Source organism: Caloenas nicobarica, chromosome 5 (genome assembly GCF_036013445.1).
Source record: "Caloenas nicobarica isolate bCalNic1 chromosome 5, bCalNic1.hap1, whole genome shotgun sequence".
Lineage (NCBI taxonomy): Eukaryota > Metazoa > Chordata > Aves > Columbiformes > Columbidae > Caloenas > Caloenas nicobarica.
The window spans coordinates 3,036,521-3,053,294 of record NC_088249.1 but is presented as its reverse complement, the minus strand read 5'-3'; the positions used below and the strand labels follow the sequence as shown (position 1 = coordinate 3,053,294).

The 16,774-nt window shown below is 43.9% G+C and overlaps 1 protein-coding gene across 8 annotated transcripts in view; it reads left to right on the top strand.

Moving 5' to 3' along the window:
• KTN1 (kinectin 1) overlaps window positions 1–16,774 on the top strand; it is an 82,215-nt gene that overhangs the window by 50,312 nt on the left and 15,129 nt on the right. For 2 of the 8 annotated variants that reach the window (XM_065635437.1, XM_065635435.1), the window contains exons 18-37: window positions 161–229; window positions 1,536–1,570; window positions 1,701–1,791; window positions 2,645–2,713; window positions 3,551–3,588; window positions 4,260–4,350; window positions 4,516–4,584; window positions 6,163–6,200; window positions 6,876–6,966; window positions 7,071–7,148; window positions 7,997–8,034; window positions 9,060–9,150; window positions 9,242–9,310; window positions 9,721–9,758; window positions 10,683–10,773; window positions 12,797–12,883; window positions 14,768–14,857; window positions 15,422–15,502; window positions 16,033–16,122; window positions 16,221–16,313. In XM_065635437.1, the coding sequence (XP_065491509.1) occupies window positions 161–229; window positions 1,536–1,570; window positions 1,701–1,791; window positions 2,645–2,713; window positions 3,551–3,588; window positions 4,260–4,350; window positions 4,516–4,584; window positions 6,163–6,200; window positions 6,876–6,966; window positions 7,071–7,148; window positions 7,997–8,034; window positions 9,060–9,150; window positions 9,242–9,310; window positions 9,721–9,758; window positions 10,683–10,773; window positions 12,797–12,883; window positions 14,768–14,857; window positions 15,422–15,502; window positions 16,033–16,122; window positions 16,221–16,313 (1,437 nt within the window). The remainder of the gene's footprint in view (window positions 1–160; window positions 230–1,535; window positions 1,571–1,700; window positions 1,792–2,644; window positions 2,714–3,550; window positions 3,589–4,259; window positions 4,351–4,515; window positions 4,585–6,162; window positions 6,201–6,875; window positions 6,967–7,070; window positions 7,149–7,996; window positions 8,035–9,059; window positions 9,151–9,241; window positions 9,311–9,720; window positions 9,759–10,682; window positions 10,774–12,796; window positions 12,884–14,767; window positions 14,858–15,421; window positions 15,503–16,032; window positions 16,123–16,220; window positions 16,314–16,774) is intronic. The other 6 variants (XM_065635440.1, XM_065635436.1, XM_065635439.1 and 3 more) reach the window with 3 other exon arrangements.

The window sequence follows — 16,774 nt, the reverse complement described above, 5'->3', positions numbered from 1 at the left end:
AAAGCAAGAAAGAAGGGGAAAGGCTCTTTGTAGTCTTGTAGCTTTCAGAGAACTCACTGGAATGATTTCTGTGCTCTTTAGTTACCTCATGGCCAAAATGAAAATGCTGTAGTTAGGGTTTGCAGATCTGAACTGATATAATGTTTAAATTTCCTTCCAGGTTCTCAAGGAGCAGAACACGGCTCTGCAAGCAGAAGTTGAGAAGCTGCAGTCTCTCCTGACTGAGCAGGTATAGCTGGTGTTTGCTGAGGTTGTATCAAATATCTTCCGTTCTTTTTAACTTGAGTATTTTTTTCTTTAGCTGCTCCTAGCCTGAGCTGGTTGGTGTCAAAACCTGTTGCTTTTTTAGGTGTTTTCTCTTCCATGGAGGGTTCAAGTAAGGCAGTTGTGTCTGTCCTTTACACCTAGTCAGGAGTGTCCAAACAAAATGTGGATTTTCTTCCCTTGAAGAATGCTGGCTTAACGCAAGCAAGAGCAAACTTCTGCAGTCTCTCCTAGTTTTATCACCAATTTTCTGGAATAAAAAAAATCCCACGAACAACCAGCCTTTCCAGGGGAGGGGGCTCTTACTGGACTGTGGGGAGAACAGAGTGAGATCTTGACTTGTTTTCTTCCATCTTGGAATGAACGTAGTAACCAAAGAACGGACTTATCACGATGTAAATAGTCTTCCCATTCCATGTCTTTTGTCCCTGCTCTATTTTTGCCCGTGGCACAGCTGCTGCAGCCCGTCTGACCGGTGCTCGTGGAGGATGCTGCAGGTTCAAAGCTATTGTGTTGCTCTTCCCCATCTCCTCTGCGAGTGTTGCCTGGGAGAGGGAGCTCTTGTGAACACCCCTGACTTTGTACCATTGTGGAATGAGAGAACTTCCTGAAATGCTGTAAAACAGACTTGCAGGACAGGAAACTTATTTCCTTTGCTGCACTGGTGTCTGCTAGTCAGCATGTCCCTGTCTGGAGTGGCTTCCTTTCTTCTGGTGGAGAACCAGATTTGCAGCCTTATCTCCATGGGTCTGGCTGATTTGGTGTCCTGTCTGAAAAAGTGGGGCTGATTTTTGCTTGGTAGCTGGCTTATGTGGTCTCTCACAATGTGGTGGTGTTGAGAAATCATAAATGCTCCAAGTGAGCCTTGAGTGGAGCTTGCGCTTTCAATAAATGCTCAAAAGAGATTTTTCAGGTACTGAGCTGGCTGCTATGGATTATATGCTGCATGGTGCTTGGTGTGCTTGACAATCCCTAGGATCACTGGGATCCTGTGTCCCACAGTGTCTGGTCACTAGAACTCCTGTAGTCCACCAGTATAAAATCATCAAGGCATTTGGGCTGGATCTGTACCTCCCCTGAAAGACTGATGTCTTTCCAGCATCAGTATTAGACACACATGCCATGAAGACATTCTGGTCCTATTTTATTTTCCTTTCTGGCTAGTGTGGTAACCAAGATTCTGGTTAAGTTGATGCTCTTCAGTTATTTGTTTTAAAAATCCGAAACCATTATCGATCCAACTAATGATCGCCCTATTGTGTTTTTTATAGGCGAACAAAGATGTGTTAGAGCAGATGGAAAGAAGGTAAGAAACTTTCTTCTTTCGAATCAGAAGCTAAAATAAAAATCCAGGTTTTTTGGGGAGCAGGATTATTGTTGATAACTAAATTTCCTTCAAAGGTTAACTCTTTTTCCTAATACTCTTGATTTCTCAGTGTGAGAGAGAGAGACGATAAAATCAAGACAGTTGAAGAGCTGCTTGAGGCAGGACTCATACAGGTGGCTAATAAAGAGGAGGAGCTGAAGGTAAAATATCTCCTTATTCTTTATGGCAAAGTAGCGATTATGTACCCTTGTGCAAAGTGTACGTTTGAGTGCTCGTAGTGCGGCTTGAGATCATTCCCTTTGAATAGGAAAAGCATCTCGTGAAGACAAGGTTAAAACCTTTTTGGTAAGATAGACTAAGCATGAGCATTGGTGGTATACAGTAAGTGCTTCTCTCTGCTTAGTCTAGAGCTGTATGTTTGGCCTAATCTGCAACAAATCAGTCTTTAGGAAAGGGTGTTTTGTAAAAGCTTAGCAGTATGGGGCTCTTGCATCTCTTTGCTTACTTGGTAATCAGAAGGATTGAGTGGATCATAAACTAGTGACGCTTCTGGGGTGATGCTAAAGGTCTTTTCTTCTTGTTCTGCTTGTAAAGAAGCTAACGATGAGAAATCTGGAAAGGCAATACAAATATCTTTATCTGTTTTCAGCTGGAGTTTGCTGGAAAGTCTGTCCTGTCTACCTGGGTGTAGCCAAGACAGTGCTTGCTTTCTTAATATCCCTAAATCCCAGGTGCATTGCTGAGACCCCTGTACTGGGGTGGGGTTGCACACTGTGAAACTGTCCCATTACTAAACAGCCAAAGATGTGAACACATCGCCTTAATGTTTCCCTGGACTCTAGCTTCCTATATATAGATTTAAGTCCACTCAGAATTGTCTCTAATGAATAATTAGTCCATTGAATACTTTGGCTCCCACTGCTGCAGAGGGGGGGGTCTCTTTCAGACTTTCAAATTCTTTTACTTGTTCTAAACAAAATGACTCTTTCATCAAGCTTAACACTTTTTCCCCAACAAATGAGTCTTTCATTATCTGTGTGTTTGCTTTCAAAGGCACTGCGAACGGAAAATTCATCCTTGAGAAAAGAACTTCAAAGTCTGCAAATTCAGCAATCGGAGCAGGTAGTACTTTTCATCTAAAACTTTTCTTACACCTAAGCTAAATCTAAAAGAATCTTGCTGTGGTTGCAAAAGTCAAGGGAAAAAAGGTGAAGATGTCTTTTGAAGCCTGTTGGCAAAGCATCCTGTTTTCTTTCAGCATCGGTCTGGAAGCTGATACTTCTGTCAAATAATTCCTTTGCAAAGTGTCAGAAATGTGGCAGACGTAAAGGTTCCAATCAGTTCTGGGTTGGTTTGAGTTTGCCATGTACCAAAATGGCTGTGGGTTGCTTTTTTCCAGCAAGCGTGGCTGGTAGGCAGCTCATTCTGCATCAGCTGCATTCTGATTCTGATTCATTGCCACTTGGGCAGGTGTGACTTAGCCCCCTTCTGTTTATGTCTCTGTTCAGTGACGCTATCACAGCATTATTGGTTTTGATGTGCCCTCTGTGCCTTTCCTTGACATCCAGCTCTGCTTGGACAGCTCAGGAGACCACTTAGTTTTTAGGAAATCATTTATGGGAGAGGAGCAGCACCATACCTGTGCAGACATGGGCAGTAGTGCCAATAGGAAAAGGTTAGCTGATCAGACGCTGGTCCTGAACCTCAGCCTCTCCTGGTAAAGATGGTGTGGGTTTGCTTTTGTTTTCCTGGAACTTGCAGCAGACCTGGTATTATCGGGTTGCCAGGAACTCGAGACCACCAGCAGCTTTCTCAGGAGCAGCCAGATGGATAAAAACTTCAGGCTCCTGCATAGTTTCCCCAGTGCCAAAGAGCTTAAGCTCTCTACTCCTTACCCCTCAACGCTTGGAGATTGTTTTTCTCTTCTGTTTTCCTAAGTTGAAGCTCTGTTTTGAACAGGTTTCCTTCCAATCACTGGTGGAAGAACTCCAGAAAGTGTAAGTTACTGCACAGTTTCATTTCTGGTCGTTACTTCTGTCTGTATTCCGCAATTACAAGTATTTTGCTGAAATGATTTGCTTTTAACTGGGTGAGGGATATGCATGTGTGTCAGGAAGCTTTATCGCTTTGGAAACATGTCAAGTCAGATCAATACCTTTTAGAAAATCCAGTTGCTTCTCTGGTAAGCAATTAATTTCATAAGCCTAGCTTTGACTAGACAAGGAATTGCACTGAATTGTCCGAAAATTTTTTTTTATTTGTAAACACTCTAAAAAGGAATGAGCTTATTTGCGCTCTGTATATATTTGAGGTTGATAAATACTTTGCTGGAATGTCCAGCGAAGCATGAAGTTAAGTGTGTGTCATTCCAGGGACTATTGATACCTTAATTTGTATTTTTAGACAGTAATAATATCTACTTAGCATATGAACTACTGGTATATAAAGCCAGGTTGTTCTGCACTATATTCTCGGTCTTATTTCTCCTATTTCTCCTGCTTGTTCTGTCTGGATTTGGGGTTGTAGTGAGAGGTGGCACCTGCAATAGTGGGAGGTCCCGCTGTGGGTCCCAGAGCCTGGCGATGCGAGAGCAGAATCAAAACTTGGGTATTTGCTCCAGTTGCGCATTTGTTCAGCCAGCTAATGTTGTTCCTCTGCTCTTTTTAAGGATCCATGAGAAGGATGGAAAAATCAAATCAGTGGAAGAACTCCTACAAGCTGAAATCCTTAAAGTAGCAAGCAAGGAGAAGACTGTGCAGGTATTTATCTCTGCAATATCTACCTTCCTTTTTCTGTGTCTGTGCCTCTAACTACCATTTATTTGTTACTGCATGGCATTCTACAGTGATGAATTTGTAGCATCCATTTTTGCAGCGTTTTTTGTGTTTCCATTGTCCAATCCTGTCTGTTTTGTCATTGAAAAGGCTTTGACACAGGAAATAGAGGCTCTGAAAGAAGAAGTAGGAAATTCCCAGCATGAGATGGAAAAACAGGTAAAATAACTTTAGTGCCAGAAGTGTGACCCAGCCTTGTCTGCGCTGCTCCCTCATTTCTGTTCTAGTGTGTTTTCTTTCACTGGTGAATGTCATTGGGTAAGGGAAGTTTTTAGTGGTAGAGCTACACTATTCTTGGATATAAAGCTGTAAATATGTAGTATAAATACTGCTCTCCTTCAGAAACCACAGTCCTCTAGATGCCCAAGCTTTTTGGACTTTTAGCATGAAATTGGACAAGAATTGCTGTAATTCTAAGCATTGTGGCATTAGCTCTGGCTGGGTGTATTGCATACTCTCCCTGTAGTAAACACGAAACCCTGGGACATCCTTAGATGCTGACACCTCTGAAATCTCAAGTGCTGAAGGTGCTTCTCCTTTTGTTGGTGTTTGTGTGTTGCTGTAACAATACTCCTGGCCCAAACAGTATCTGATTTCCAGGTAAACCTAAGACTGTTTCTTTCTAGCGTCCAAAGAAAGCGTGTCTTGGCAGAGTAAGTTTTACTCTAGCCACCAGGAATGCAGAAATGGAGGAGTACGGGCTTTTTTGGCATGCTTGCTGTTTTGTGTCCGACACAACGGGACCCCACGTTTCCTTAGGGAGCCCATTCTGCAGGCAGCTGGATCCATCGCGCTGTCAGGAAGTTTGCTTGCTTGTTTGTGTGGGTGGTTTTTTTTGGTCTGCGCTTTGTTCAGTTTTTCTAGCTACGTTCCAACATGTCACCTCCTTTTCTCCTTGCCTTAGTGTTAAAGTTTTGTCCTTTTTAGGCAAAGTGTCACAGAACGTGTTTCCGTCTTGGGCTTTTCCTCCAAAGCAAATTCCTAGGAACTGGAGGAATTATTAGTGTGTTTTTCCTTCTGTGGAGGTGACACAGAGCCCAGAACAAAATGCAGTTTAGAATTGCCGTCTCTGGAAAGCCGCAGATGAGGGATGCTTGCTCCAAAGGTGGTGTAAATGCAGCTTTTGGCATCCTGCAAGTGGAACAGAGGTTTTTGGCAATGTGGAAACTCCTTCTGTGTTGGGGTAGAGGACTAACTAAGCTGTTTGGACAGCCAGTATCTGCACAGCCTGTCAGGCTTCTATCCAAAATTCAAAGGGAGTATTCTCACTAAATTTGTTTCTTCAATCCATGTTCAGCCATAGAATGGGAATTTAAGGGAGCACCGAGGTTGCAGAGAGCATCTAAAAAGCCCTCGCTTGTGCAAAGATCTGAATGACCAGGGTTGGCAGCTCTGGTTTGAGCTGCAGTTGGTGGTGAGATGGTTCTCATCAGTGTTTTCTCTTTCTCTCGTGCTGGTGGGGTGCTGAGCTGGGCCCGCTTTTGTTTCCATTTGCACCGTTTTCTGCTCTAGAAGTTGCATTTTAAAAGTGGAGAAAGTAAATAGTGGAGACATTTGGCTTTTCATTTATTTTCTCACAAAAAAGGCGTGGTTATGCTGATGTATCTGTAACTAACAGCGCCTATTTTAGTAATGTCTAATGTGGTTTTTTTGGTCGTATTTCTCCCTAGAGCAGTTTATAGAATTTATGTGTCTCCTCCATGTGCATTGAACTGAAGTGCTGATTATTTTCTTTAGGTGTCGATCACATCACAAGTCAAAGAACTTCAGACTCTGTAAGTACAGTTGTTAAGGTGTCTGCTCCACCCTGTGCCCTGTTAGTGTCCTTGCCCCCGTCTATTTTGTTAGAATATTCTTGCCTGGTGTCTGCACTTTGCACAAAGTGAGCCAGGCTTTTAATGCTGGTCTTGGTAGATGTGTCTCCTTATGAAATACCCGGTCGTGTCTGAGGCGGCCAACAAGGTGAAGTGCTGCGTGGCTTTGAGCCCCAGTTAACCTACAAAGGGTGAAATTCAAGTCAGGAGGGAAGGACTTAGGCAAGGGGCTCTGGCAAGCTTACCTTGGTAATTTCTGTGTTGTAGCTAGGTGGATAAGTGAGAATTGAGTCGTCATGATCAACAGTGCTTTGTGTTCCTAGCAGGGGAGGAGGGAGGAATTATTTTTAGATGAGGAAAGCACATATGTATGAAATCCCTGCAATATATGTCAGTTCAGAGTTTGTCTGATTTTGCTTAACGAGCAGTACCATTGATCAAGGGCGTCTCCTGCTAACCCAGACTGAAGTGGAAGTGTTCACACATTGATTTTTAGCGGGTGAATTGTGTTTGTGCCTTTGATCACATAGACTGCTTTTGTTTGTTGTGTGCTGCAGAAGCATAGGATGACTTTTTTTTCCAGATGGATAAAAGAGCAAGGGTTTATGCTGTGTGTCTGTGTGTTTAATGGTACAGGTTGAAGGGGAAGGAAAAGCAGGTGAAAACCATGGAGGCCTTATTGGAAGAGAAGGAGAAAGAGATTGTTAAGAAAGCAGAATGGCTGCAGGTAAGCTTCCTGGGTGTTCTAAAGGGAAATAAGTTCTGTTGCAGTATTTCTGACTGTGGAAAAGTTATGTTTACACTTCTAAACTTGCTTTTTTACCCCCATAGGGTCAGAAAGATACAATCGCACAGTTAACCAGTAAAGTTCAGGAGTTGGAACAACAGAACCTACAGCAGCTCCAACAGGTATGTCCTGCAGAATGGATGTGCTTTGGGAGTGCTGCTCGGTTGAGCTGAAAGATGTTGGTTTTGTCCCGTACCTTTTATGAAGGGTTTGCATTGTCTTCAATCTGCAGAGATATTTAAAATCCTACTTGACGAAACTGGTAGTCTACAGTGCAGGGAGCCCGCTAGTTCAGCTGCATTCATCCAAAAGAGGTGTTACACAGATAACAAGTTCTGAGAGCTTTTCTTTAACCTGGATGATACTGTCCTTGATGAGGAGCTTTAGTGGTCTGAAAACTTGGAAGCTCGTAGACAGAGTCATGGAGAAACTCCCGCTGTAACTGAATGTAGTGACTCCTCTTGAAGCGCTCAGGCTTTGCTGTGATTCCTTCCTGCCTTTCCCTGCTGTGGAAGCTGTAGCGGTCAAAATATTTTGGCTTTTGATTTCCTGCACTGGACTTGAAAATGTGTGACTGGACATCCTTGAAGCCAGGTGTTACTTAATGGAAGAATTTTTCCAATAAGATGGTACTCTAGCTCAGTTTGGTTTTTTGTCAATGATAAATCGGGGAAACTGACTTGCATTCTTATTTGGGGTGAATGTCTAGACAGGCATTCATCCCAGGGGAAGGTGGCATGGAGAGAAATTGGCCGCTGTGAAGTTTGGGCTGCTTGGCGTAAGCTGCGCTTCCGAAATCCATTTTGTGTTTAGATATTCTCGGAGCAATGCGTGGTGCAAAATTTCTGCTATTTCTTTGGCAAATGTCTCGCAACCTGGGTGGTGCCCCTGCTCCTGCAGCGACTTGCTGTTAATTGGAAAGCTTTACCGTGCTGTCAAAAGTGAGGCTGGCAATCGCTTTGTTTTTCAGGTACCTGCCGCATCCCAAGTCCAGGACCTGGAGAGCCTGTGAGTACGCTTAGCAGCAATTTCTCAAGCGCCTGCTGTTAATAGGCGTTCAGTTTGTCTGAAATTGGAGTGTATGAATTGGTTTCAAGAATTTTGTGGGCTTTGCTAAAAGAAGCCGTTGGCGCCGATGGACGCGCGTCCGCAGCCGCGTGTAATCGCGGGCTCCGGCGTCCCTGCCCAGCGTGCTGTGACAGCAGTGCTCGCACGCTTTGAGACACCGAATGATTGCCCAGGGCTCTACTAACTAGTGAAACTGCTGCTGCTTCATATGTCTGGTGGTAATTTCTCCTTCTGTTTAGCATGTTTAGAAGAATGTGGATTTAAGTGCCTGCGACTGAGTCGGTTAAAAGTAATGAACAGATAGTTTGCCATTTTCAGGCTGAGATGCAACAGCCAATTCTCTTGTTTTATGGAGAAACGCTGCCAGACTTTCCTCTGTTTTGACTCTACTTTTGTCTGGCTGCTCTAAGTCAGAGAAAGGTTGTACGAGACTGTGCCAAAAAGGGCTTTGTCTTCGATGCAGCTCTTGTCATGTGCTGCCCTCGTGGTATCTCAGGCAGCCTCACCTTTCGTAGAATCACAGAATGGTTTGGCTTGGAAGGGACCTTCAAAGGTCACCCTTGGGAGACTGTCCCTGGCACTGTCACAGCTCGCAGGGTTTGCTCAGGTGATCCGTGGCTCCTCTCCCGCTTCTGCTCTGAGTGCCATTGAGATCAGCTATGACTAAATGCGTCTGCTGATTGACATGTGAAATAACTAGTGAAATAAGTAACTTCAGGCCAGTTCTTAGCAGATGAGTGTTTGCATTACATGTCGTTGCAGCTGGCTTGTATTTTTGCTAGTTTTCTTGGTTTAGAGCCATAGTGCAATAGTTTCCTCTCCATGTGGCTGATTATTGTATATAGCATACTAAGCTTAGTTGTTTTCTGCTGCTGAAAACACTGTCCCAGCTAGAGAGTGTGTCCGTTTTTCGCATAAATTCTTACTTTAACCCTTTTTTCTTATTTTCTAAACTCTCTCTGCAGGTTGAAAGGGCAAGAAGAACAAATGAAGAAGTTGAAAGCTGTAGTGGAAGAAAAAGAGAGAGAAATTGCAAGCCAAGTTAAACAATTACAGGTAAACTTTTGATAGAAACATCCTATATTGTAAGGAGTGGATGTGTTGTGTGTACATGTATATGTATGTATTTCCTCTCTTCTTTCAACAGGATGTGCAAAAGGAAAATGAATCTTTTAAAGTTCAGATTCAAGAGCTAAAGCAGGAGAACTGCAAACAGGTACGGCTTCCAGTTGTAGTGTTACTGAGTGAAGTCAAAAGGGGTGGTGGTAGCTTGTACGAATGGTGTGGAAAACCAGTAGTTGTGTTGGCCGTGCCAATCCAGGGACAGCTGCAGGGCTGAATTACACTAAGCCAGCTTTTCTGGCTGTTGTCTGTCTGTTCCTGCTTCCCTTTATTGTGTGAGTCTGCAGCTCTTTCCTACACCTGCTGTGGTCTTGTCTGGCTTTTCACGCCTGTTTTTACATGCTGTATCACAGCCGGAGGAGGCTGGACAGGACTCCTCAAAGGGCAGGAGTGCAGCTCCTTAATGTTGCTGCAACACCTGCTTAACAAGGCAGATCACACCCTCTGCATCACTCTCTGCTGCTGATCTGCTCCTAAGGAGTTTCTGATCTATTTTGTTTGTAGGCATCTCTGGCTGTCCAAAGCGAGGAGCTTCTGCAAGTGTGAGTACTGCCAGAAGTTAAGTGCAATATATAAGCGCTTCGTTTCCCTTATTGCTCAGGAAATTTTAGAGGAAATAAATGCCCAATGTACAATATCAGCGTGTGAGAAGTGGCCGGTAAAAAAAAAACCTTTAATGAAACTTGAACACAGGTATTCTGCTCATGCTAATAACTCAGCTGCAGTCTTCTGCAGACAGAGCTTGCAGTATGTTATGCCCACAATGGAAGCAAACCGTGATCGATTTAATTTTGAATGCGTGCCAGCTCAGCTGTGCGTCTGAAGAGTTAAATGGTTGTGTTTCAAGCAAAAGTGACAGGCGTTTTTCTTGGAGCTTCAGCTTAGTAGAGGGTTGTTTGTATTATAAAATCATCTGGTGGAAATCTTTTCCTAGGGAAAAATCTCAGGGGTAAAAGTGTGTTATAATGTAGAGCTGAAGTGCACTAAAGAACTATTGGAAGCTAATGCCATACCAGCTTATACTGTGCTACACAAATTGCCACTGTCATGCATTTTTGACTGGCTGAATTATTTTTCTTTTAAGTTAAATGACTTATAAATTGTGGACTAGGTGCTTGTAGAAAAAGAATGCTCTTATCCAGCAGGCAGTGCCTGTTCTGTGGTGGCGTACCAGCGTGGGCTGGCTGATTTATCCTCGTCTAATGTGTTGCCTTTCCGTGGCCTTGATAAATGTGTGCAGATGACTGTTGTAGGCAAACAACAGCTTTACAATGGGCTTTGCTCTGGCAGCCCGCGGTTCACGGAGCAGTGGGAAGCAAGCGGTGCTGCCAAGTCAGTGAGAGCAGCTTTTCAAAGAGCGTTGCTGGAAAGGAAGGGAAATCAGTGTATGCGAGAGGGTGTTAGTGCTTCCCTTGGAATTTCTTAAATGTCCTCTGACTTGTTTATGGTTCTTTTTGCTAATGCAGGGTTGCAGGGAAAGAGAAGGAAATCGCCAGTCTCCAAAACGAGCTTGCCTCTCAGAGAAATGCTTTTGAGCAACAGAGGAAAAAGAACAACGTAAGGAAATTCTCCCCCCACACCCCACCAAAAAAAAAAAAAAAATCCCTGAACCCCAGAAAACAACCAAATCTGTGTGCACAACACTCCTCAGTGCCTGGGGCATTCTGCTAGGAAAATGTTTCTGACAGTCGTCTGCTGCATTGCGTCCCCTGGACACTCCTCTCCTCTTCTCTTGGGAGTGACTGAGCTTTACCGCTCCAGGTTTTGGGAGCTTTTTGATAAGTTGCCGATTTGATGAGAGGGAGGAGACTTGCTGGGTGACACAACTTGCAGCCATGTTTTCAGACTCTAGGTTCAGAAACACGTTCTTTGCCAAGGGGAGAAGGGATTTGGGGAGGGATGGAGGGGGCTGTGCTCTGAGTTGTGGTCCTTGTGTGGGGACACGGGAGGAGGCTTTACCTTCAGGAATCTCAGATCTGGCTCTTCCCAGTCCTGACAGTGGCTAATCCTGATCTGGTGAAGGACAGTGAGCCTTCCTTTGCAGCAGCTGCTGATGGTGCAGCACGGGTTGTTTGTGGGTGGAAGTGAAGGTTGTATCTTCCATCACAGAGCTGTGAAGTTACCTCCTTGGAATGCATTACCTGTGCAGGGCAAGACAGTGGCATCTTTTAAGCTATATGGAAGAAAGTTGTTAAAATACAGGCTTTTTAGCTTGCCTGTCTCTCCTTAATAGCCTGTAAAACCCAATGAATACCATACAATAAACTTTATTGTTTGAAAGTGGGGCAATATAGGGAAGATGCACAAGGAAAATACTGAGAATGTGAACTCTTGAGCAAGTAGTGTTGCTGAAGAGCTGAAATAAAGGAGAGGGAAAGTGTCTGGTTATTCTCAGAAGACAGATGAGCTGGAAAGGTAGAACACATGTGGCTGTTTCCTGGGGAACTGCAAGATCTAAATACCCTTTGTGGTGCAGGCAGAAATCTGGCTGCTGCTGAGGGCAGATTGTGCCTGTAGGCCCCAGCTTTCCACATTGCGACTTTATCCAATCTTGTTTTTCCGTCCTGTGAAACAACCCTTACGATAGGAGGCAAATGGAAGCCGTAGAGTAAAACTAGCATAGGTACACGCTAGGATTTGGATGCCGCTTTGTGTGGTGAATTAAAAAAAAAAAAAATACAGCCTTTCAGAAACAGCCCTTTGCTAAAGAATATTGCTCTGAAGGTTGAAAAAACTTATCTGAATCCCAAGCACCGTAATCTCCTCCCCACAAGGCCCAACATCCTTCCTAGATAAGAGCTGCGAGGCTCTTTTTATAAGAGCTCCCGGCCTTCTAATGGAGCTCGCATGTTGGCGTCTTGTGGAGTACACGTTTGATGACCTCGCCAAGAAAGATCCAGGAGCACGGGATGGGGATGTTTCCATGCGATCTGGAGTGTGCTCATCGCTGGTGAAATCGCAAACCAGGATGAAATCCAAAACCAGCAGCAAACCAGGTTTTTTTGGGGGTACAGCGGAGAGAGCTGCGCGGGTAAATGCTGCAAACTGAGGCCCTGAACTTCGTTGTTTCTAAAATCAGCCCTGGCGTAGCATGTTTGGGCTGAGGCTCAAGGATTTACGCAGCTAAACCTGGTTGCGAGATCAGGGGCATAAATGTGCGCGCACCTCCATGTGTCCTCGGGGCCGTGCTGGGTTCTGCAACGTGACCTGCCTAACACTCTGTTGTGTAATCTGTGGTTCGGTGTCTGTGTTCCTCACTACTTCTGAAAACTTCCCTCTTTTCTTCTCACAAGTGCAGTCAAAGTGTGGGCGATACGCTCTGCAGTAACACTTGGATCAGTTTTGGATATGGGGGCAGGCTGGGCAGAAATTGGTGGGTTTTTTTCCCCCCCTTTTCATTCAGACTCTTTGAACATCGCACTTGTTTTTTGCTAGTGTATGTCACCCGGCAAAATCATCTTGCGGTAACCAGCATTTAAATGCGAATGGTGGAATGTAATGCAAAATATATCTCTGAAGTAAAAGCGGAAACAGTTTGAATATTGGCTGAACTGAAATCATTCTTTCTAAAAATGATTAGGACCTTCGGAAGAAAAACTGGAAAGCAATGGAAGCATTGGCATCAACAGAAAAATTGCTGCAGGACAAAGTGAACAAGACTGCCAAGGTTGTAATGTTAACCGCTGGAAACGATGCGTTAACCTAGAAGCAGATCTGCAGCTGTTTCTTTAAATGAAATGGAAGCATTTAACTTTTACTGCAATTTAAATGTAGTCTGTTCTGAGTGATCATTCATATACTCACCTCTGCGTCTTCCTGTTGTCTTAGGTTTCTGTTTTTTTCTTTTTTTTTTGTCCTTAGTTCATGGGCATGCTGGGGTGTGGTGTGTGTTTTTTAATTTCTGTTTGCATAATTGTTAGAGCTGTCGTGAATTGTTTTTTCTTTGTGGAGAGCTCTAGAATAAAAGCCATGCTGGTGAGCAACCTGCTTTCATCTACTGGGCTTTCACTGTGCTTGGATAAATTTATTGGACCCTTGAAGAACTAAGACTAGATTATTATTTAAAAACCTCGGAGCTTCTCAGGAAAGTGGTCACCATGGTGTGAATTTCCTCCTTGAAAACATAAGCTCACCAGTCAGAGCCAGTGTTCAAAATTATGCGGGGCATGAATTGCTCCGAAAGGTGTTTGCATTTGCTGAGCAAATTTGGCGAGCCTGATTTGGTGTTAATTGTCATTATGCAGACTTTAAAAAAAAAAAAAAAAAAAAAAGGCATCAAAATAAAACCCCAAGTCAGGTGGGCAGAAGCAGAGGAGCTCAAGCTTGGGATTGTGCGTCTGTGTTGTGGCGATGTCTCTGCTCTTTGCTAGGCACCGCTCGGCCTGTCTTCCGAGAAGCCGTGTGCCCGCTTTAGCTGTGTGCCAACGCCTGCCCGCTTTCTCTTGCAGTCTGAAAACTCCGTCCAACAGCTGTTTGCCACTTCTCGGTGGTTCTTAATTTGCTGAGAACTAACGAACTCGGCGCAGCTTCACAGCCCAGTGTCTCCTGTCTCTGTCTCTGCATCTCGACCTCCTAATGCCACCGATCTCTTGCAGCGGAGGAACTCCGAGCAGCAATGCGCAGTAACGCTGATGTCAAAGAGGAAAAAAAAAAAAAATATTAACAAAGGATTTTTGCTGAAAGCTGCCTTCTGTGCAGGGTTTCAGGCTTTCTGCATTTAACCTTATATGGGAGCCTGAGTGTCCTATGGCCAAATTAAACCCATCTGCCACAAGCACAGCGAGCAAATGTCCTGTGGCTGCTCTGCTTTAATGTTAAATAAATGGAACGATGGATCCGTGGGGCCTTTGGTGCTGTGTATTTATATTTGCAGAGCAATGACAAAGAAAACCTGGAGATTGTCACACAGCTCTAATAATTATTTCCCACTGCATCCAAGCTTGAGGAAGGAGGGTGTAAGGGTCTCTCTCTTGAGTATTTAATATTGAGAAGATACAGTCTCGCTTTCTTGGCCTGGTTCAAATGTGCATTAACACAAAGTTGCCTTTTGACTTCAATTCTCTGTTTCTGATGTTGTGATGTTGATTTATGGTGATTCCCGCCCCGTGCCCCCCCCCCCCAAATTATGTGAAATAAGCATGGATTTTTATTTTTTTAAACATTGTTGATTGACCCAACTTGTTTCTGATATTGCTACACTTGAGGGGCAGGGCTGGTGTGATCTGTGGATGCAGTTACTCAGCTCAGTGTAGTTTGTGTTGTGTTGTGAACAAGTGAATGATGGCGTAATTTCTGTACAAACAGGCTAGATTGGAGGAGAACTTAATGAAAATAAAAGCTTAAAAGCATGAACAAAGGTGAAGACCAAAGTCTGAAGCAATTCACTGTCAATTTTTAAAGTGATTTACTGGCAATTTTAGACTGTAGAGCCTTTCTCACTAAAAAAAGAGACTTTCTGGGCTAAGTAAATTACTCTAGGCGTAGAAGAGGCTATTGCCAGGTCTGTGGAGCGTGTTGCCCAATTTCACGTGAGCCTTTCTTCTTGGTTTAGGAGAAGCAGCAGCATTTGGAAGCTGCCGAGGTGGAGACGCGCAAACTACTCCAGAAGCTGTTCCCTGAAGTCTCTTTTCCTTCCAACGTGGTAAGAGACGGGGCTCTTCTACCCTCCTGTTGGGAGCTCAGGTCCTGCTGTCCTGCCTTTCCCCACAGTCCCTCCTGCCCCAAGGTTTTTGCAGTGGGACTCAAGTGTCTTCTGCTGGTGGTACCTGCACTTGCCACCAGCAAAGAGGCAAAGCTGCAGATGGTTACTTCAAGAAAAGTGTTAAAACAATAAAAAAATTACCGTGCATTATGTGCCTCCATGCCAGTTAATGCGATTCAAGAGGGTTTGTTTTGTTCCCAGAGTTCCACCTGATTTCCAGTTTTATTCTTGGTGGCTTTGGGTTGTTTGCAAGGGTAGCGCGCTGGGTTGGTGTGGTTTGGATTGTGGGAATGATGTGAAGAGAGACTGGAAAAATGTCGTCCGTGTTTGACCTCTAACATCTAGAGGTTTTGAAAATTCATACTTAAAAATATTCTCAAATGTGCTAAAGTTTGTCTAACTAGAAATAGTCTTTAAAAATAAGCCTGCAGTTGGGAGGAAAATATCCTGAAAATTCACTCATTGAGGGTGTTCTTAGCTTTAACCAAATGCTTTTCCCGACAGAGTCATAGCGAATGGTTATGTGGGTTTGAAAAGATGGCTAAAGAATACTTGAGAGAGGCTTCGGGATCCGAAGATGTCAAGGTAGGCACGAACAGTGGGCAGCTTTCTTGTGCGTGGCATAGGGTATTTTCCAGGATAAATCTTGCAAATTGTGCTCTGGATTGTGAAGTTCAAATCAGTGAACAAGAAAATTGTTTTATAGATACTTGCATCTTGTAAGTCAGAAATGTATTTGCGTCTTTGAAAAGGATCTTGTGGAATTGTTTGTGAAATTCAAAATCCCAGGGCCCATTTGCAAGTAATGAGTTTGGTTTTAGGTAACTCGGAGGTACTGCAGTAACTCATGTAAAGGTTGCGTTTGAGTATTGAGAGCTGTAGGTAAACGTGACACTTGCTTTTATGTCTTTGCATAAATTGGAAAGCAAGACCTGCAAATATGAATGATACCAACTTGCTTGTTGAAATAAGATAAATAATAGAACCTTAGACCACACTTTTACCAAGAAAGGTTGGACCAGATGATCCTTGTGGTCCCTTCCAACCTGGTGTTCTATGAACTCAAATCCATCAGCTGAGATGTGACTCTTCTGCTCCCTTTTCTCCTCTGCCAGGCTATGGAGCAGAAGCTGAAGGAGGCCGAGGAGATGCATGTCCTGCTGCAGCTGGAGTGTGAGAAATACAAATCGGTTCTGGCCGAGACGGTAAGCGGGATGCCACGTCGCCTGTGCCCTGTAATGTTGCTGGCCGCCTTTCTTCTGCTGCCAGCTTTCCAACCTTTCCAACCCCGCTCTCTTCTTAGGAGGGGATTTTGCAAAGGCTACAGAGGAGTGTGGAAGAGGAAGAAAGCAAATGGAAGATAAAAGTTGAAGAATCACAGAAGGAACTTAAACAGGTATTTGTGAAGATTTGCTTTGGTTTTTTGTGGCAGCCGGGCGGTTTCTGCTTGAAGTCGCACATGGTGTTTGCGAAGGCTGGTGTGGAACATCCCTGGCCACCTGGTTTGATGTGTGTGACCAGTGGATGAAAAAGATGAAGTCTGCAACCAGTACAATAGCAACAACCCCTCCTTGTAAAAATGGGATTTTTTTGTGCTTTGATACTCAGTTTCATTATTTTTTTTTGGGGGGGGGGAAGATATTTCCATTTAAAAAAAAAAAAAAAAAAAAAACCACTAAAAAGTGGAGGAGTTGTTGATGTCTTTAAATTTGTGTGGCTGTTCCTGTTGCCATCTTTAGAGCAGCAAGAACAAATGACCAGCACAGGTATAAGGTATTTGGCTGTTACAGCCAGTCTGTGTCACAATCCTTTGCAGGTGATGCAGGAGGCAGCCGAATAACACGTAGTAATATTAAT